Source organism: Manacus candei, unplaced genomic scaffold, assembly GCF_025592945.1.
Source record: "Manacus candei isolate 608988 ecotype Guabito, Panama unplaced genomic scaffold, ASM2559294v1 h1tg000048l, whole genome shotgun sequence".
NCBI classification, from domain to species: Eukaryota; Metazoa; Chordata; class Aves; order Passeriformes; family Pipridae; genus Manacus; species Manacus candei.
In genome coordinates, this window is record NW_026138096.1 from 7,509,824 (window position 1) to 7,532,102 (window position 22,279).

Sequence of the window (22,279 nt, forward strand, 5' to 3'; positions counted from 1 at the left end):
GTTGTGTTTTAAGGCCAGCTCCTTAAAAGGACATTGTTAAGGCTCCGTTTCCATCTTCTACATCAATCTTTCACTACATGGGTTTATTGTTTTCAAAAGGTACTGAGTTCACCTTACAGCAATTTCCACTTGCAAACACTGAAAAAACTGGAAAACCTACAATTAGTAGATGCTCTAGAATTCATTATTTGCAGGCTGACTTTTCCTTTATATGCTTTTCTGTAAAAAGGGATAGAGCAATAACCATTGAATGTCTTCCTTTAGCTTAGCAGTTGGCCTAGCCATAAATCATGCAGGGAAAACGGATAGAATCGATCTGATTTTCACCATCCTTCATTACTTGTCTGCTCTAAATTTAGCCAAGACTCCCTTTATTCAACAGAAGTGCCTGTATCTACACAGGTATTGCACCAAATGCTTCACAGCAAAGAGAGAAACTAAGGTTTGTTTACTTAAGGTTAAATAATAACGCAATTCTGAGCTCTACAAAGATTTCCAAGGAGTTTTATGCTGCTCTGAAGTCAACCAGCTTTAAGGTGAGTCATGTTCTGGGAGAGCCCCTCTTCTGCAAAAGATCACAGCAAAAGCCTAGAGCTCACTGCAACCAACTACTTTCAGTCAGGAACAAGGTAGGCAAGATGAACTGCACCCAAGATGTAGGTTCATACTTAAGATATGGCATAATGGTGCACTAGGACAGAATAACATCTGTGCAGGTAAACTCTTTAAACACTCAAAAACAAGGCTGACAGGTGCCTCCCCTTCCAATAGCATGAGGTGAGGCAAAGAGAGTGACTAAAAACATTTGCATACTTAAAAAGTGACAGACAAACCCTAAAAGACAACAAACCAAACTTCTCCCACTCAGAATCAAAACACAGCCCCAAACAGGACTACATTGCATAGATTACTCTTAGGGGCATCAGCATGGCAGAGCTGGGAATAGCCCACCCCTGGCAGGTAACTGCCTGCATTTTGTAGCATGTAATCCCAATGCACAGGACTGGAATCCCCAAGTGCTCGGGCAGATGCTGGCTGGTTCTGCAAACATCCCCAAACCTACATCTGCAAGGCAGACAAGTGACAGAAAAGGCCAAAAGCACAACATTCAGCTGTGAGCTGGGTGAAGTCGTGTGCATATATTCAGCCAAACCATGCTGTACAGCATATTTCAGTGGTTCTGAACATGTTTTTTCCCCCCTTAGCACATTCCTGTTACCCTCATGAGCCTCTGAATGGGAGCTTCCCTACCACAGCAGCCAACGAGCGACAATGACGAAGAGCAGTGAGCAATATTTCTGGTGCAGAAACACCGAGCAGAAAAGTCTCAGACCTCAGGGCAGCTCCTCCACTTTCCTCCCTAGGGTGTGCTGGGAACTGACAGATAGGGACTGCACTTCACCAAACCCCGCATGGCAAAGAGAAGCCACCACAATACTCTCCTATACCAGTGATAGATACAGTGCTGCTGCATTCAAAGCCTTTCCTTCTCCAGATTACATGAGTTTCACAAGAATCCTACCTTGTTACTAACACAATGAATCAAACCTCCCTGACCTCTAACTTTCCATTGTATTAATAATCTGCAGGAGTGAAATAGCAGTCACAAGGAGTTATATTTCCTCTGAAACCACAGTAAAGAATTTATTACTCAACACAGAGGAAGACATAAGAAAAAAATAAAAGGTTCAGGACACAGATTTGGTACTAACTACAGTCTGAAGTCAGGTAGTACATGGCTTGATCTCCTTGAGTCTATTGCAAAGAATAAATATTTCTTCCTATTTCTAGCACAACAGCTTGAAGTGGTGCTGCACACATACCCTTCCCAGAGCACAGGCATCCAACCAGGACACCAGTTATCAACAGTTGGGACCAACCCACCCCATGGTATCAAAGGATGTGAATAGTCACCAGCTGCTGCACCAAGATGAGCCTCCCAAATCCATTGCAATGGACTGGGAAGAGCTCAAGAGTTGAGGAGTGAGGGTGGCACTGAAGGACATCTCACAACCTCTGTCCTCCACAGCCACTCATCAAAAGTGTTCATTTGGACACTTCTCAATGAAACCAATCCTGCCTGACCTGTCCTGGTCAAACCTATTCCCCTAACCTCTGGGTAAGGAGCAGGTGGCTAAATAAAAAGGAAACTGAAATGATAATAAAGCTGCTAAGGAGAACCAGGCTTGGGTCAACTAACTTCAGCCCCTCTGCCCTGCTGCCGTTGAGGTGGCACATTGTCTCTGCAGAGATGCTCATCCTGGCATGGAAGAAGATGGAAAAAAGAAAAGCAAGGCCTTTCCCTTTGAACAGTGCTCTGACATGCACTTCTGACATCCAAGGCTAGAGGTAGCAACAGGACTAATGCAATTCCTGACCCATATAAATAAATGAATAAATAACTACCACACCACTCTGGAAGCAAAACTTCATAGCATCCCTGAAGTGCTTTTAACACCATCATACTTCTAACACTGGAGGCCTTCCTAAAGCAATGACTCTCTCCCTACAACAGGTCAACAAGTCCATCCTACTTGGGAAGAGCAGGGAAGGAAGTACTTTCCCCTCCACACCCTGAGGTGCTCTCCAGTGCTGCTGTGGGGCTGAACCTGATCCACCGACAGCTGCAGGCACCTCCTGGTATCTGCACCTTCCCACATCTCCAACCCAACCCTCAGCCAGGTGGGTGCTGACTCCAATGACCAGGCAGAATCAGCAGACAGAGGTGCCACTGCGTTCTCATCCCAGGGACACTACTGCAATGAGTGCTCTCTCCTTGAAAATAAGCACAGGCTTTTTTTTCCAGCAGGAGAAGCCTGTGAAGGCAGCCTACAATCCTTCAGGGACCACCTCCTCATGGCCACCCCACTGCAGCTCCTGCTGTAAATGAACACCTTGCTTGCCTGCAGCCCTCTTACTTCTCCACATTTATAGTAAACATTTAATCTCTGGGGGGCTGTTATATTTATACCTAACTCAGCCAAACAAAGCCCTGGTGTAAGGTTGCTCCAGAGTGCCCCACGTGTGTATGCCAAGGTAAAGCTGGAGCCCTACACAGCAAGGAGGGTAAACACTGGGTCAAGACTTCACCTCCTGTCACGAGTCATAGAATCCTACAGTGGTTTGGGTTGGAAGGGACCATAAGGATTATGTAGTTCCAACTCCCTGCCATGGGAAGAAATACCTTTCAATAGGTCAGGGTGCAGATCCCAGCAAGGCCTCCCAAGCAGCACAAACCTCCATCACCATACATTGCTTCAATCTTTAGCTCTCAGCAAACCAGTGGCAATGCCCCCTGTAAAGCCAGAGCCCTGCTGTGGTGCAGAAAAACACATACCTGGATGCCCACTCTTGTTAAAATCAACGCATTTCTATATCCCTCTCCCAGCACAACAAAACCAACATGGCTTGGGTATAATTCTACTGAACTCCACCACTCCAGACTGAAACTAGCACATTTATTTAACGTGGCAGAGTAAGAAAATTCTACATCCATAAATACATGAACATCTGTCAGGCTGGGCACAGACAATGGACCTGTTGTGGATGATGCATTAGCAGAAAATGAAAATTACATGTGCAAATCTCTACATCTCTAAAATTAAAAAACGGAAAAAAACCACTTTGCCACGTGTTCAGACTACCATGCCAGACCAGTCAGGTCAAAACATCCCTACAAAAGCTTAATCCAAGATCTCCTGTGATATCCATCTATCACCACCTTACACTTCACATCCACACGAATGGGGTTCCTTGGAGCCCCAGCCTCAATGTCAGTCACAAGAGCCAGTGATTTGAAAGACATCTGTAAAATAAATTAATGGAGTGAGTAGGTAACAGGCCACATCTCATTCCATCGGGAAGACATACGGGAAACGAAGGGCAGGCTGTTCAGGGCCAGCGAAAGCAGATACTTTAATGCCGTGCACCATCAGACTGTGCCAAGCTCATTCACCAAGGATCTGTGGAAGGGGGATCAACTTACGAATACGAGCAGCACTACAGCAAGAAGAGGTGCAAGTCCACACAAATCTGGGTAGAAATGCAGTATTTTGAAGATCTGTTGGATTTTCTCAGGTACAAAGACAACACTAAATGCCCTGTACCCGATGCTAAGACAGGGCAGAATGAATGTATCTAAGAGCAGGTTCACAGTTACAAGTCCTTTCCAATGCACCAGTATTCCCTAAAACATCATAAATTCATCTTGCAGGCAGCTGACAGCACACAGAGCAAACTCCACCAGTTTACTCCACCACTGCACTTTCCATTTATGTCACAGGTCTCCACTAAATATCCAAAGAGCACTTGGACCTATACTGAATGATGCCCCTAAGTAATACACTCAACTCCCAGCAAGAGACAAGGGATTTCAGACCATGATTAAGTTAAAGCAAATGCTCCACTGAATCTTTAAGCCAAACTGTCCCAAGAGTTCAGTCTCAGTGAATATGGGGGGTTATGTAAGATTTTTTTTTAAATTTCACTGAAATCCTCTTTAGCTGAGTTATCCATGAAAAATGTTCCCACTTCTCAAGAATCCTTGCAGATGCTTTGATGTTTTTCAGACTACTGATGGCTAAAAAAAAGCCCTGTAAAACCTGATGATGGCTTATTCCCAAATGAAAATCACTGTCCGAGAGGCACAGCTTGATGTTATCCCCTGAACACTGGCTGGTTCTGAAACCACACCAGACCTAGGATTTTCATAGCCATTAAGTGAATCTAATTCACTTTACAGGCAGCAAAAGCTTGAAAAGGTGTTTTACAAATACCCCTTTTAAAGAGTTTGGATTTAAAAAAAAATCTCTCATTAGCATCCCTATTGTACAACAACTTACTCCCTGCTCACCTTCCCCCTTTAACAAATCCCACCACTAACAATGTAATTCCAACAAGGAGGACTTTACTAGCCAGGGATCTGCCGTGTTTTTATTGCTATTTCTAACTAACAATCATCTGAATTGCTTAGCACTTAGAAATGGCAGGTGCTCCAAACCAGGCTGTTTTCTAAAGCTTCTCTTTGCAGTTCTACTACTTAACATTATTTTAAATTGAAAGACTACAGATTTAGGTCTTCCCTAGATTCCCACTAGAAGTGTTACACAGTGTTTCTGATGCTGTTATCTAGTTCCAGGGAGGATGAACAGATTTGGAACCTCCAAAAAAAGAACAAAAAGCCCTGATCTCAGCAAATGAAGTGGTTTGTTTTGGTTTGTTTGTTTTTTGGTTTTTTTTTTTTCATATTCTGGCTGCAATAATGATTTTATATATCCTGTTAAAATGGGAAGAATTAGGTTTATAGGAAAAATCATAGCAATAAAGATCAACAGATAATCTGGAAGTGATGTGGGTCAGATGCTCTAAAGAAGGTGTAAGAAATCCTGTTGTAGGCAGTTCATTTGCCTTTAGACAAAATGTTTTCCCCCCACACCATCGACAAGTGGGTTTTGTGCACTGACGCACTGTTTTCAGCTTAGCAGACACAATATCCCTGTGCTGCTGACTTCTATTTATTTTCTCATCTTTGCTATTCTGAGTCTTCTACCAAAAAAAAAAAAAATACTTGTACTCACCATGCAAAATATCAGAACAGCAAACTAAGAGAAAGAAAGTACATATATAATGAAATTAGGCAAAGGGACACAAATTTAAAAGTATAAGGGGAAGATCAGAGATACAGAGTGATGCTGTGTATGGGACCACCACTCATGGGAAATGCCAGAAGTGATGAATGAAGGCAGAACTAGACCAGATAAAAATCACTGGAGAATTCAACACAAGGTTGGACAATAAAGCCAATGAGAATTCAAAGGATACAAAATGCAAATATTGCAGTTTAACCCAAGACTGGAAATGTGGCATACAGAACTGCTGTAGTAGGGGATGGACATGAGGAAAAAAACGAAAAAAAAAATACTTCAAGGAACCCCTATTGGTTCCCAGTAGCAGATGTTATTATCTGATAGTTGTTGAAACGAGTGTTGAATGCAAGGTGCACTGAGGAGCCACTAACAGCCAGACAGCTGGTCCACTGCCCCCCATTTCAATTAGCAGTGCGAGCACAGAGCCCAAGAGCTGCAACTGCAAAAAGCAAATAAACTTGCATGGCTGATGTTGGTTTCCAAGTCAGGCTTTGAGCACACTGGCAAGAGAGAGCGGGAGCAGCTTGTATAGCTATTACCGGTGATCGAGCATAAATCTAGGCAAGTAGCTTCCTTAAAAATGCAGTTTTTGTCAATGCAAAACAATTTACACATTTGTCCTGGATTCACCAAAGCTGCAAAATGAAAGGCAGAGGAAAGGCAGGCTGGCACTAATCCCGCACACAGCTCAGCCCCCAGTAAGGCTGGCCGGGACACCAGCACACTTCTCGGTCCTCCCTGGGATCATGGGCAATGTCCCAGCAGCCACGACTTCAGAGATGGAGTCCCCCAACACCACTTCTTCAACTACTACAGCGGTGTAAAATGCCTAAATATGTAATTTAAACAGGGCCTGGGATCCAGGCAATCCCAGCACTGACTCAGTATAGATTTAATAGTGCCACACAAAGAACAACAGAGGGACCTGCCTGAGAGGTAACAAACACTAACTGTATGATGGCTCTACCATAATCAGTATTTTTTAAGCATACACTTGGGTCTGACCTTTGCTTCTTAAGGAAGCCTGTAACAGAGCCAGCAGTTTTGGTTTGGGCTGAAAAAAGCATTATACTCCCCACTAAACACAGACACTTTCTTCTTCATAGTGAAAAAAGGGAGAGGGAGTAGTGAATCAGCTTGATTTAGACCAAAACCATCCTCCCTTTTACTTTGCAGTTCCTGAACTGAAAAATCATTTTCTCATAAAACCTCTGGTTTTCAGTTTTGCCACTTGAATAAGTCATAGAAACAGCACACGAATTTTAAGTGACAAATATTACTTGCAAGTTATCTTTTCAAGCAGGACACGCTGATGTGCAACTAATGCACTGTATTATTCTATTAGCATTTACACTGTTGCAAATCCAATTTTAAATAACCATATCTCGTGTTGCCACTTAAAAATACAACTGCAATATGTTTCCCGTTACCTATTTTGAAATGTCTCCTTTCACTCACAGAATCCAACTTTAAAGCAGAAGCCCAGCTTGGCACTAAACCATGGGAGACTCAGGTCTAAATTTTAGAATTATCCTGTAAGAAATAAATTTTTCAATTTTTGAAAGAAACACTCTTCAGTTATAGAAGACAGTGAATGATACTGTATATGCTGTCATAAATTGTTAATTGATTGCTGGGGTCCAGCAGGTCAATAGATGACTTAAAAGAATGGCTCAAAGCCATCTGTAACAGACACCACAGCTTGTACCTGGCTCTAACCAGACCACTATGAACTAATTTTTGATGCACCCTTATTAAAGGACATGAGGCTTCATGGTGATTTCACTTGGCCCTTAGCAAAAAAAAAAAAAACCCCACACAAACAAACAAAGAAACCACCAAAAAGCCGAAACTGAAACCCTATTATTTGGTTACAAGGAATAGATTTGTAAATAGAAACTGGGTAAGACATGCTGCTATCTTTAGATTCTCTTTAAGAATCCTTTCATTAGCCACCTGTCAGGACAACAAAATGATTCCTCAGCTTTCTACAGGGGAAAAAAAAAATTGGAAAAAAAAAATCTAAAAATACATTCGAAGCTCCCTGTTTCACTGATGCAGAAAGCAACAACAAAGGCTCGTACATCCCTCGGCTCATCGCAGGACCAGACACCAGCAAAACACTCCAAGTCCCTCTCTTTACTGTAGACTGGAAGGGAGTAGACTCAAACATGTGATTATTTGTAACAGATCCCCAGCACTGCACTACCAAAAGAAAAGTATGAGCTTTCAGATACACCAGTAAACAATGCTGAGAGCTCCCGGAGGTCATGGACACCCTGACAGTTGTTCCCATCCAGAGTAATTAAATATGACCTGCCCAAATCAAGATCTCAGCCTACAAAAGGAATTTCAGAAATCCGCTCTGAAATTTGGGGAGCTTTTGAATGGTCTGTCTTCTTAAAAATCAGGCCATCCATTTAGACTTTTACATGAAAACAGTATTTTTCAATGTGTTTAGAGGTCTTCAAGTAGACAACAATGCCTAATATCAATCTCTGAAGTATTCAGGCTGCTGGTCATGCACATTGGGAGGAACCAACCTGACCATAGACACTCTTGGATAATCCTAAGAGGCTGAATGTAATAAATAAATAATGTGTTTGGGAATAAGATTTTTCAGTTCATGCTCCTACATCCAAAATTCAGTGTCAAGAGGGGCTCAAAGCTTTAAACCTTTAAACTCTTGCCACTAGTTAGATATCTGACACAGAATCTAAATTTAGGTTATTATGAAAATCTTAAGCTGAAACAGACTTTTGGGTAATTGTTTTAAGTTTTGGTCATTCCTAAGAAAGCAAGAGAAAAAAGAAGAGCTGCTGAAAACCCTTTATAAGAGCAATACATTTGCATTTGAACTTGTGCTGAAAATTCTGGAGTCAGAAAACTTTTAGGTTTACTTACTAAGACAGTCGTGAGAAATTGCATACAGCCATGCCAAAACCCATCCAACACTGGAGAAAACATTAAAAAAAACTACTCAAAGCCAGAAAAAAAACACCCCAGACCACCTGATGTTCCTGCCTCCATGTTCATAGGTCCCAGTGTGGCTTGTTTGCTGGTCCTGAGAAGCTAACTGTGCCTAAAATACTACTAATGTTCAATTTACACAAGTGGTTACTTCTTGTACTGAAGATTAATGACCAGCACTGGCACATACTGGGGATTTTAAACATCTGCAGGCAGAGCTTACGTTCAGGAGCATCGTATCCACCCAGTCATGGTGACAGCTCAAACACCACTGCATTAACTGATGGTCAGGTCAATGAGGGACTGACTACTTTTAGAGAGAATTTTTGAACACGTGGACAAAAAAAAAAAAAAAAGATTATATTGCTCTGCAAAATTTACTATAAAATCTATTTTCTTCTAATTTTAACATGGAAGCGTGCCAAAGCTTGTGGATCTAAAGGAAGAGCTATTTTTGTGTTATGGATATGTGCATTGAGGAATGGGTTTGTGCACATGTTCCTGCTCCAGTGATAAATAAATAGAAAGGGAAGCCAGGCTGCAGTAGCTTGCCCATAAACATGCTTATCCCATTAGCGTGGATGACACAGCCTGGAATCCACAGACTTCTCCCCTTAAGAGGCAACTCCAGCTTTCCCATGTTGGCCTTTGGCTGGCAGTGCCACACTTCTACTCTGTACTACCCGAACCCCCCCAAAGTGGAAAAAAGTTAATAATAAAGGTTTTGTGGGGTAGAAAGACCCTGAAGGCCCTCCAGTGGGTTGAGCAGAGCTGCTCCATGTGGCTCAGCACTGCAAGGAACCCAGGCTGTGTCACCTCCAGATCTACACAGCACTTATCTTTAGGGCTGCAGGGTTGGGCTGGGAGCTGGCAGAGCTGCCTGTGGCCAGGGCAGCCCTTGGTCAGCTCTGGGAATGCGGGATGGGGGTTAGGAGCTGGTGCCAGCAGCGCTGTGCCTTGCTCACTGTGCCCATGCTCCATGCTTGCAGGACAGGCTGCCTCCAGATGGAAAAGCCAAGGCTCCAACGCAGCGAAATGAGGCAGCCACAAGTGATAGAGTGCCAGTGTCAGATGAGGTGGGTTTTGAGAGGCAACTCAACTTTAAAGACACTTTACGTTATTCAAATGAAACCAAAATATTTCAGTCCATTGCTAACACTGGACAAAGCACATCCCTAATGCTTGGAAACACGAGTTGTTTTTCCTATTGCTTCCTGAGAAACTCTGCACTGGCAATAAGAGATGCCAAACCAGGAAGTTCCTGTGCTGCTAAATTGTAGAAACCCAAATGCAACAGTAACACTTGCTGAGCAGCAGCATCTCTGACCGTCCTCTGGCAGTAGGCCAGCTTTAGAAATACTTTCTGACAAAATACTTCACACTATAAAATAAATGAAAGGTCTGTAATCCTAATCTGGTAGGCTCTTATACGGAGATTGCATCCCCTGAAGCACACTCATGGAATTGCAGAGAGATGCCAGCAGTGAAATGCTCACAGGACAGACCCACCTCCACCTGAGGAGACGCCTGAGGAAATCTCTGTTCCCAGCAGTGGTGTGGAGCAGAGCTGGAAACACCCAGGCAGAGATAAGGACACAGCCTCTCCCATGGGTTTTCCAGCTCCCAGCCCCACTCTGAACTCCTCACTGACCTATGCAGTGTGTGGGAGAGGCACAAATGAAAATCCCAATACAGGACAGACAGCTCAGGGGTTTGGCAGATGCATCAGGTCAGGGCACTTCATAAGCCAGCAAGAAATGTTGAAGATAGGGATGCTTCAGATTCCAGCTGCCTCTTGGGCACTGGGAGTGGGGCAGGGCTCTCCAAAAACACATTCCTCCACTGGGAAGCAGCAGCCCTGAGCCTTCTCTGGCTCAGGTAACTAAGCCCTTTCTTTGCAAAGCAAGGGCTGCTCTATTCTTTCCAAACAATGTTATCATTTGGCAGCTTCGCTCCTGCTTATCTGTCAGCCTGAGCATTACCCAGAATGTGGAAGATCTGGGCTCGATGGCCAACCCTCTGCCTGGGGGCTCAGTGATGGGGAGAAACACTCCCCCGGCCCCCTCTCCCTGGGGCTTCCAAAGTGTTTGGGCATAACAGAGAAACCACAGCTCTGGGGCTGAGGATCTCCTCCCAAGGTAGACCCTGTATTTTCCCTGCACCCCAAAACTCACTGGTGCTCATCCCACAGCCTCTGCAGGGCTAAGCACCCACAGAGCAAGGTTAACAGGAACCACATGATTTATACCCAGTTGTTCACCTTGCAAACATCTGGGTTCAATCCCTCTGGCATTGAATCCACTGCCAACTGGCCTGATCCACAAGCAAAACGCAAATATTTGCTTGTTAACCAGACAAACATCCCACTGAACTCAAGGAACACCTCAAAAGGCAGGAGAAGCAAACAGGATCTTATCTCCTCACACCACAACTCTGGCTCCACTTCAACTGGTGTCCTTCTGGCAGAAGGACATGAAACCAAAACCTCTGCCAGGAAGGGCAGGTCATCCCTCCATTGGGTTCGGCTGAGCCACCCAGGAGCAGCAGAAATTGAACCCTAACAAGCCATACCCCAGCAGCTCCTCTTCCATAGGGCCTGTCCCCCAGGGAAGTTGGGATTTCTGTGCAGGCACTACTTCATCTGCACCCTCATGTACTGGGAACAAAGGGCAGCAGGACGGGAAGGATAGAGGCAGGAGAGCAGAGGCACCCATCCTGTCCCAGCATGAGGCAAACAGAGGCACCCACAGAGCAAGAGCTGCAGATGTGCAGTCACTGCTGAAAGCCACAGCCCTCAGCACAGTGAAGTTAATGTGACCTGACACCTCCTGCAGCAGCTACTCCAGCTTTCTCTGCTGCACTGGGCAAGGCAGATGCCCCAATGCTCCACCAGGTCCTGCAGCCTCAGCTCTCCAGGTTGCCCATCTGTGCTGTCTGTCCATCCTCCTCTGCAGCACTGGGCACTGCTATGCAGCCACCCAGTTTGTCACCAGTCCCTAAAACCCTGACAAAGGCCAGCTCCCACCACCACTAGGTCTTTGCACCAGCAGGACAGGTTTGCACACCCCTCGGCAGACCCTGCTAGGACAGCCAGCAGTAGGAGACAACTCTTAAAACAACCACAGAAAGACAAGCAAGTTCATGACAAAGCCCCAGCTCCACTTGCTGTGGAGAGCAGCGGTTTTGCTTTGGAGGTAAAGGAGTCCTGGTTTCCATCAGCACTCCAGCAGAGACCTCAGCCTCGCAAGAATCTCTCTAACACACCAACCACTGCAAAAAATATACAACACAACCAACGGGGACAGAAGCTTGAAGAGACACTGTAAAATTGATTAGTCATCAAAATCATCAGACCATAAAACAAGCTCCAGCTGTGCTCCTCTTTTTTGCACAGATAAATGCAAAAGGCAAGGCTCTTTTTAAAATGAATTCCTTTTTTTTTTTTTTGTTTACTAGAGCCTAAGTTACTCTGGTTGACAATTAAGCCCATTATCCAATTCCTTTCTTTTCCACCACCCCAGTGTCTTTTTTCATAGCCTTTGAAGAAGGAAAAAAAAAGTGAATTCCAATAAGTGCTATTTTAAAACGAAAAACGCAAGTTTACAAAGAGCTCAGGAAGGTGTTTGAACCATTCAACTGTCTGTTTTAAGACGCCAGCACAGGACTCAACACAATTCCTTTCACATTAAGAACAATTTCAAGTCACACCATTGTGTACAAGCTCCAAGTTAAGCACTGGACCAAACATTCTGGCAGACTCTTGGCATAAGTGTTGGAGGGCAAGAGAAAACAAAGATTTAAATTTTGGCTAGTGTAGTTCTGCAGAATCACTGTCAGTACATATTTTTCAGTTCATACAAAATCTAGCAGAGGAAAATTAAAACCATTACTAACTTGGAGGTGAGCGGTTCAGATAAACTGCAGAAGAAAAACCCTAATACAATGTAACTCATGGAACTGTTCAACACTAATCATTAACCTGAGTGCTTATGATATCCCATTGCAAACTGGATCCTTTCAGTTTGGTTTTAAAACTGACCCACAAGTTTTGCAGATGCTTTCACAAAACCAGCAAGAACAACCCATTTTAATAGTTAAAATATCCTCTCACGTGGATCCCTGCCTTACCAGAGGCTATTTGCTGTAGATGCTCTATACAACCGTACCCCAACCCTGGGCACCACAGGGAGCCCTCTGCAAACGTTTTCGTGCCGGGGTACCATGGATTCCAAGGGCAAAACCTCACCAAAGCCACAACCAACATCATGATCCAAGACCTTAAGACCATGTCCCAGTTCTACCTTGGTGTTCATCACCCTAGGAAACAGGAATTCATAACCCCACCACAGAAATGCTCCCTTCCTCTAGTCTCCACGTTGGAAAAAAAAAAAAATAAAAATTCAAGCAGGTAAACACAGATCCTCCAAAGAAGGAGCAGGAAGTTGCCTGGTTGTACTCCCAGCCAAAGCCAGGCCAAGTTGCAGTTACATCAGGTTGGGTTTAATTCATCTAGTCAAGCTCTGGCCATCTCCAGCCTCTCTGTGCCCCTGTTCCTGCACCCCGTTATCCTCGCTGTGACCAGTTCTTCTTTTAACACCTCATTGAGAAAGCTCTCACTAATATCTCAGCTGCAGAAACACAATGAGCCCTTCTCATTCCCACTGCAACCATTTCTGCCTGGGTGCTAATTTGTAAACTATGCAAATAAAAGAAAAAGTTGGGGCTGGAATTTGTTTTATTGTCATTGTTCTGTCTTTTGGGTGGGATGGGCAATGCCAGTGTGGCTCATCACTGCCGCACGGCTTCATGGCACACAGACAGGCATCACTGAGGGTGCTGGTCCCAGCATGCAGAACCCTTCTCCTCCCCAGCCCCCAAAGCCTCTCTGGTCTTTATCCAATTATTACTCCAGCCAACTTGCTTAACACCACTATCATCAAGAACCTTTAACAAGCACCAACAATTCCATAAATCTGCTTTTTATGGCATGGCAGAAGCCTAATTATATGATTAAATTCTGTCAAAAATTACAGCCCACACACACTTGCAATTAGCCCTTTCAGGTACCAAATAAAAGCAATGCTAACATTTCAAAGACATGTTGGCAGCACAGTTGAACAGGATTACATTACTGACCCTAAACAAATTGAGGGCATTACTCTTCCTTTGAGTCCTTTTCCTTTATTTTCTGTATCTGTTAGTGTTATAAATACAGGCACACTGCGACCACTCTGACCACACAAATCCTGAGCATTAATGAGCAAAGCAGCTCAAACACCTATTAACTCCATATTACATGTTCTTATTCTACTGGAGTCTCCTGCTACTTTCTCCAGCACAGTACTTGCTGAACCTCACTACAGAGGTGCAGAGATGTTTTGCTATGAACCCTTTTATTTCTGTGACGCCACCTTTAATGAAGATTGAGCTTTTTAAATACAAGTCACAGATCACTTAATTTTTACAAAAACAAGCCCTGTAAATGAAACAAACCCTATGTGTAATATGGGACAAAGACCTGGACAAGATACGCATTACAATGGAAAACGAAATCTAAAGCAAGCAATTCTAAGCTATTTGGGGATTTTCCTACCAGGAGGACCAACATTTTAGCAAGGTTACATTTAGCAAAATGTAACATTGCACGTTAAAAGTGAGGGAAAGTTTGTGGCTAGGGTACCACCTAGGAGTCCTCTTAAAGTGCCCGGAAGACGTCCGTCACACCTGGGGATCCGCAATGATACAGCAAAAACACAGTCACATCAAAAAACAACACAGTAGATACCCAAGAAGAGAGCAGGTACTCCGAGAAGATGGAACTAAGGTGGGATACTGGCAGCACCTTGCTCTCCCAGCTCACCATTACCACCAAAAGCAAACCTCAAACCCCGAGTGACTGCCCAGGCATCCCCTTGCTCTGGTTCTCAACATGGGTGTGTGCCTACAAAAACGGAAACGGCACCTCACAGGTTCTAAAGGGACTTTTTTTTTTTTAGTTATCACATAAGGTATCTTTTATAGCTTAACCAGAAAATATCATAGTGAGATACTGTATTTTTAATTATATTCATACATGTAACAAACGGAGGGACGCATATTACTGTCACTGAGGTGGCAACAGTCCTTTACATATCTGATCTGTGCCTCTTCCAAAACACCTACATTAAGGAATGTTCTTGAACAATATGGGAAAATGGGCACAGTAGCTAAAATGTGCTCCTCCATGCATTTGGGCTAAAAGGCCTTTCATCTCCCTCTCCTCCTGCTGTCAGAGCTAATACCAAGTTCAAGGAGCAAAGAAATACAAGTCTCAAGACATAAGGGCTGGGGTGGACCCAGCCTGCAGTGAATAACCTGTATTCTCCACCACCATTGTCCCCGAGCACCCACGCCCGAGTCCTTGGGCTGGCTGTGGGACCCGGCAGCGCTGTGCTCAGGGGGTGGACAGAGGGTGCCTTGGATGACTAGGCACCTTGTGGGGGCAGCGAAAAAAAAAACAAACCAAAAACAAACCAAGAAAAAAAACCCAGCCAAACCAAAACCAGAGGTGGTTTTGTGCCTAGTGTGGCTAAAGAGCTGCATTCTGGTGACTTTTGAGCTTGCTCAGTGCTGCTGACAGGAGGAAAAGGCGCCAGCAGCAGGGAGCAGCCATGTTCCCCAGCAGGCTGGGAGAAGGAAGGCTCCCTCGGGGAATTTGTACTCACCTGGCGGTTTCATGTAATATTGCTCAATATCGGACATGTCCGTGTGCAGCGCACAATCGAGATAGTGCAGGATAACTTTTCTACTGAAGTAGTACCTCATGCCCATCAGAAAGATGGGCAAACAGCAGGTCAGCAGGAAGGACTTGGTCACAACAAAGCACATTACTATGGAGATAAGGAAGAGAAATAAACGACACCTGTCAGAAAAGAGAATTTAGTGTTGATTTCGGAATACAAACTCATTATAAAAATAAATAAATAAAACAATCACAGTCAAAATATACATTTGCAGTACGCACACAATTCACGCTCTCGAGATTATCACGTTAAGGGACAGTGTATCGCGACGAGATAACCCGGAGAAGTTTATGGGGTCCTGGAAGGAGCCGGTGGGGAGGATGCCGCCACGCCACGGCAGGTCCCAGAGCCCCCCTGGAGCGGGGCCGTGGGGACCCCCAGGGCCCAGCACACCGCAGGCCCCCTTCACTCTCCCCGGTGAGGCCGGAACGCGGCCGGGCGGAGGAGCCGCGCTGCGGGCACCGCTCCGCAGCCATGTGTTCGCCACTGCGGCAGTGCTATTTCCATCAGCACCTACTCCCAGGGCAGCCACCCCGCCCGCCCCCATCCCGCCGGGCTGCCGAACACCTGGGGGGCTTCTGCGAGTGCCCCCCAGCCGGCGGCTCCCCCCGGCATGGCCCCAGAGCTGCCGGCTGCGCCCCAACGCCTGCCGGGGGTCCCCCTCCAGCGCGAGGCCCCGTCCTCCCCGATGTCTGGGACACGGGGCGCGACCCTCCTGCAGCCACCGAGGGCAGGAGACCACCCCAAAGCGCGCCCGGTGCGGGGGGCACACATTATTAATCATTATTGGCACGGGGACGGGACACTTTGCGAGCGCAATTTTGGGCACTAAACTCTAGGGGGTGAGGTGACCCCCCCTCCTCGCCTCGGCCCTGCTGTAGGGGACACCCCCTCCTCACGCCGGGGGAGGGCTAAGGGGGGCTTTCACTGATGGGCCCGGCCGTCTCCAGGCAACGCCGGAACGCGGCTCGTCCCCCCCTCTCCGGGCTGCGCGGGGGCGGCCAGTGCGCGGTGCGAGGCGCGCTCCCTCCCCTCCGCGCACCCCCCAGCCCCGCAATAACCATAAGGACGGAATCTACCCTCACCCCCGCGGCGGCCTCCCCTTCAGCGCTCCCCACCCTTACAACCCGTGGTAGGGTCGCGCATCCCCCGGCGGCGCAAGGCTCCCATCCCGCTCCCATCCCGCCTGCCCCCGCCGCAGCGCTGCGGCTCCGCGGCCGCCCCGCACGATGCTGCGGCGCTCCCGCTCCCCGCACCGCCGCAGCGCGCCCGAACACCGGTCCCCGGCGCCTCCCGCCGCTCCGACCATTTTGTTTAGACCCACAGCCGGGGAATAAACCCGGCGACCCCCTCCCCCAAAAGGGAGCGGATACTCACCCGCCAGCAGCCCGTAGAGCAGCTGAGTGAGGGGCTGCTGCTTCAGCCCCCTGAACGCCGTGTTGGGGATCCGCTCCATGATCCCCTCGTAAAAGATGCGGCACACCACCTCCTGCTCGGAGGGGTGGAATTCGCGGATATAGACATTGTCGCGCCGGGGGTCTTCTTTTGGTGGGGTGAGGGGAGGTGGGGGGGAGGGAGTGGAGCCGGCCAAAGAGGGCCACATCTGGGAGGAGGAAACAATGATCGTGTCTTTTTTGGATCCCGGGATTGATTCATGATCTTCCGCCACAATCTTGGTCTCACAAACCATCTTGGGAGACAGACAATGCATGCAAACCGGCCGCGGGGAAGGGGCGAGGAGAAAAACGGGAGGGGGAGGTCAGAAAATTAAAAGAAAAAAATAATTAAAAAAAAAAAAAAAAAAAAGGAAAAAGGGGAGGGGGAAGGAGCGGGGCGCGGAGCCGGGACGGAGACCCGCGGGCAGTGGGGCGCTGAGCTGCGCGGCCGGGCGGGACGGGAGGAAGGAGCCCCGCTGCATTTTGGAGAGGCATATATAGGGCGGGGGGGGCTTCGGGTCCCCGGGGTCCTAGAGCCCCCCGCATTGGCTGCGCGGGGTCGCCATGTGATCGGGGGGGCGGGACACCTCCCCCTTTCCCCCCCCATCCCTGCACCGCCCCTTGCAAATTACTACGGCGCGGGGCTGCGCGGGCATTCGGGGGTCGAACATCGCTGCCCGCACTCACTGGTGCGCGGGGAGGGGGGGGGAAGGGGACGTCATTTCTTTATTTTTTATGTAGTTATCTATGTATATACTGCGAACGCACCGTGCGCCCGGCGGCTTTCTGGAACAGTCGCTGCGGGTGCGCGGCGCTGCGCGGGGCGCTGCGGGAGCCTGCGGGGCGGGAGGCTGGGCCGGCCCGCACCGCGTCCCGCAGGGCTGCGGCACCGAGAGTCGCTCCCCGCGACCCAGCGAGTCCCTGCGCGGAGCTCCGCGGGGCGCGGAGGGTGCTCCCGCCCCGGCTCCAGCCATCCCGCGTGGAACGCTCCGCGGGGGCAGAGGGGAGCGGGGGATGCAGCCGCGAGGCCCCCGGCGCCTCCCGAGCAAATCCCCCTCCCCATCCCTCGGTCAGTAACTTTTCCAGCCGTGCCCACGCCGCTGCGGGATGCGGGAAACGCAGCCGGCCCCGCCGCCTCCGCGCCCTTCCGCGGGGCGGAGAGAAGGGATGGAGGGGGAGGGGGGATGCGCAGGGAGGAGGACGGGCTCCTCCTCTTCGCAGGACCCGAAAAGCTTCGGCCTCTCCCGGTTGGAACCGGCCGGCATCTGCCCGAGGCATGCGCCGTGCGCGGCCGGTGCAGGGACGGGACTGGGCGGGGGATGCTGGGCGGGGAGACGGGAGGTGCCGGACCCCCCGGTCTTGTGAAGTGCATCCCCCGAGAGCTTCATCTGCGCCTCCCCCTGCCCGGTGACAGCCCCCCGCGGTAGCAGCTGTGCCTCTCAAACTTCACGGATGCATCCTCCTGGGACTTGCACCTCCCGCGAGCCTCAACTGTGCCTCCACCTGCAAGGTGCGCTCGTACACCCTATGAAAGTTTCATTTGTGTCTCTTACTCTGGTAAAATGCACGTGTGCACCCTCCTTGCACCCAGCCGCCTTGGAGTTAACATTCCAGTATCCCCCTGCCAGGTGCACGTGTCCCTGTGAGGTGCACCCATGCACCCTCCCTACAAACTTCGTCCCTGCATCTCCCGGCAGATGCACCCGCCCGTCAGGGACTGCGGCTGTGTCGCTGGCATTCTGCGGGATTTGCTGCCCTGGAGCTCATGGGGTGCACTTTGGTCCTCGGGAAGATGCAGTGACTGGATCTTCGCTTCAAGCTAAAGCTTGATTTTACTGTGGTGATTTCATTGTGGTTTCATTGCTTCACTTTTCTATTAAAAATTTTTCGGGAGTATGAGGGAGGGGAAAACAGGAAGGATTAGCTAAAGACTTGGAAACCTTCCCACCCAGCGGAGCAGTGCCAGCACCCCACAGGCTTGTGCTGCATCAGGCGTCCCTGGTGAGAATCTGCTCCTCGGGTAGCTGTGGGACCTGCTCGTGGCCAGGCACTGCAGCGCTGCCAGCCTGCTGGAGCGCCCGCAGAGTTCCCATTCCTAATGGGCATCATCTGCAATTGCAGCCAGAGCAACCCCCAGCTCCCAAAGCCTGTGACTGTACTGGAAATCAAAATGTAGGATTATAAAAGTCACGGTGCAGGTACAGTAGTGGATGAGTTGGCCTTTAAAAGAGGGTCTCCTGCTCGAGACTGGAGCCTCCCATGGGAATCAGATCACCCCACTTAGGAGAGGCGAGGCATGCAGCATCCCTGCATCCCCCCATCACATCTCATCAAGGAAGAAGCAGCTGGACTCCTGCACTTGGGAGGTACCTGGCAGCCCCAAATTCACCAACACAAAGAGTCTGTGCATGGGGGGGAAAAATTTAAAAGATTGGGGCAGTGCTTGCCTTTGAATTCTGAAAGCTTTGGGCCAAAGAGAGGAGGTTGCTGTTTCAAAAATATAATTAAGATAATGCTTAGATTCCATATGCCTGGGTTAAACAGGCATTTATTTTTGTTTCATCCTTTCTAGTCAGATGCATTCCTTATTTATGAAATTACTACAGTAATAAAAACAACCCATTCCTTCAAAAAAAAAAAAAAAAAAAACAAAAAACCAACCTGCTGCAGTTATGTAACAGCCAAGGGAGTTCCCAATTCTGGTCCCAAGCTATGGACCTGAGTGCTTGCAAATGAGTTATCTTTAGAAAGGCACTAAATACTTGTTTATGCTGCCACATTTGAGCATCTAATGAGCAGTAATTAATATCTCCTATTCCCCTGAGATAAGAGGTACCATCACTCTTGGCCACAGTGAGGGAACTGAGGCACAGAGGGACTCAGTAATTTATGCACCATCATGCAGTGACTCAGAGAAGACACAAAACACCAGGCCAAATTTCCCAAGTCCTTCCTCACTGTCTGAATGCCAAACTTTGCCTTTCTTGTTTCAAAGCCAAGATTTCAGCTTCCTCTGTAAATGGGGGTGAAGGGTAGGTTCTGAGGGTGCTGCACGATGGGCAGGAGGGAAGGAGAAGGAGCTGGAAGCTCTGACTGACCGAAGCAAATGTCAGTGAAAATTAAGGGCCTCTCTGAAATCAATTGCAAAAGCCAGTCAGGTTCGCAGACGGCAGATTTGGGTCCCTGGAATGAAAAGGATATTGTTAACAGCAGCTTGCTGGCAAGGCAACTGCTCTGCCAGGAGCTTTTGGTCTTTAAGAACACAGTTGTCATCCCAAGTCACTGAGGATTTTACTCTTGGGTTTACTTCTGCTCCTCCAGGACTTGAGGGTAAATCTCCCACATGCCATGACCGACTGCTGAACCTCACGGGTAGAACTAATTTAATTAAGATGGACAGTTTAAAGTTTGAATGTCATGCCAGTGCTCTCAGCAGCTCTTGCTCCTCAGTGTAAAACAGGAGATTGTAGAGATGTTTGATCCATTGGTATGTTCGGGAAAAAAAACCTGGGATAATGACAGCAGGCTCTGTGGCTCTGGGGGCTGAGGATGTTTGAGTATTTCAGTAAGAAACATGCTTTGCCTTCAGCAGGTCTGCTTTAGCCTGACTTTGCTTTGGATTAGCACATCAAACCAGAAAGCCTTGGAAATGACATTATTTATCCTTCCCAAAATGGCAGGTCTTGTCTTGGGTCAGGGGGAATCACTCCTTTTCACAAGTTGTAGGAAGGATCCAGCAAAGGGACAACAGAATTACCTCTTCCCCTCCTGACAAGCTCACACCCTGCTCTCCCTCTGAAATTTGAGGTTTCTGTCCACCCCTGGGCTTTGCATGACTTGAAACACCTTCCGACTAGATTTTACTGTAACTCGTGAAGCAATGAGATCTGTGATAGCAAATGAAGCAAACAATTCAGGATGAGCAGTTGCTGGCACAGAGCATCTATCCCTAAGGAGTGGGGAGCACCAAGGCAGGTCCCCTGCAAGCCTCTGTGACCCACTGCTCAGTATCTGCTGGACAAGGAGAGGTCTTTTTTCTGCAAGAGCTACAAGCAGCCACAATCCTTTGCTCATCAAGGGCTGTATCTATCAACCTCAGAAATTAACTGATTGACAGTAAAAGCTGCCCCAGGTTATATTAATGCAGTGATTTCAGAACAGTTCATCCCAGCAGGATGAGTCTGTCAGGGATGGCACCCACTCTGTCCTTTGCAATGTCTCTATCAGTAAGGGAGGGAGGAAGGTACCCAGGTTTAAAGACCTTCTTCTCAACTTGCCTCCAGGTTCTCGTCCAACCTGGACCTTGGTCATTTCAACTGTTTTTTCCACCCTTGACCCAAGATGCCCAGAGCAGGCTGAGCACCTCCAGCACCACTGGCTGTTTGGTCACAGCAACCTCCCACCTCCCATTTTGCTGGGCTGGGAAGAAAGTAAAAGCCTCTTTGTTGACTGCAGATGTGCATATGAATGTGAGGCATTTGCCTAATAAATATCTTCCCAAAGGGGGATTAATTAGCATCCCAAGATTTGCTCTCACTTTGCTCCCTCTGACTGCAGTAGCTCTGCAGCACCTTCTCTTAGGGACGCTGTTCTCCCCCTGAGAGCATGTTGCTGGCCACTTTCCTGATGCACAAACCCCCAGGGCTGAGGATTCATGAATCTTCTGCTCAGGAACCGACACTGGCAGCGGCCCCTGTGCCGTGAGAGCGGTGTTGCAGTAACCACACACACATCCTGGTTTCTGCAGTCCTGCCGTGTGCCGTGACCCATCACAGCAGTGATGAAGGCTCCCTCCTTCCCTGCCTGTCTGGGTGCCGTGAATAAGTCACTGTAAAACCTAACATGCCAAATTATTTCCAACTGGTAAAAATCCATGAATTGGTAACCAGGGCCAGAGGTGGGACCTGTTGTCACACACAGATCTCTGCTGGCGTTGGAGCTGGCTGGCCTCTGCTTTGGGCACAGCAGAGGGGGAAAAGAGGCCTCTTTGGCGTTACAGAACATGGACCTCTCAAATAGATTGAATGAATCGTGCTAAAAGCTGAAAGTTGGGTTTGTATGTAAAGGGAGTTCAGGGTGACTAGTTCGGCTGTGGAAGTCTCCCCAGGGGATATATGAAGATTAATCTCTTCCTACAACTTTTTTTGGGTTGAAATAATTTTGTGGGTTGTGAATTAAATACAAATGTTTCCCAAACAGTGTGCACGCCCACGGCTGGCTTTATCCTCTGCCGAATGGGGATTTTGGAACTTGCGTGTATGTTTAATGTACAATAACATCTATGTCGAAGAAACCCCACTCTAGATCAAAGCAGCATTAAAATCTGAGCTATGTAGCAATTATTCAGAGATGTATCTAGAGCATCTCAGTGCAGCTATGAGGAACACTTTCAAACAAGGAAGTCTTCAAGGCCAGGCTGGATGGGGCTCTGAGCAACCTGGTCTAG

The 22,279-nt window shown here is 47.8% G+C and overlaps 1 protein-coding gene across 1 annotated transcript in view; it reads right to left on the minus strand.

The window, feature by feature from the left end:
- NAT8L (N-acetyltransferase 8 like) overlaps positions 1–17,335 on the minus strand; it is a 35,017-nt gene extending 17,682 nt beyond the window's left edge. The window contains exons 1-2 of the mRNA XM_051798647.1: positions 16,775–17,335; positions 15,320–15,484 (exon numbers count right to left, since the gene is read on the minus strand). Coding sequence (XP_051654607.1) covers positions 15,320–15,484; positions 16,775–17,108 — 499 coding nt within the window. The 5' untranslated portion in view covers positions 17,109–17,335. The remainder of the gene's footprint in view (positions 1–15,319; positions 15,485–16,774) is intronic.
- Positions 17,336–22,279: the final 4,944 nt, after the last annotated feature.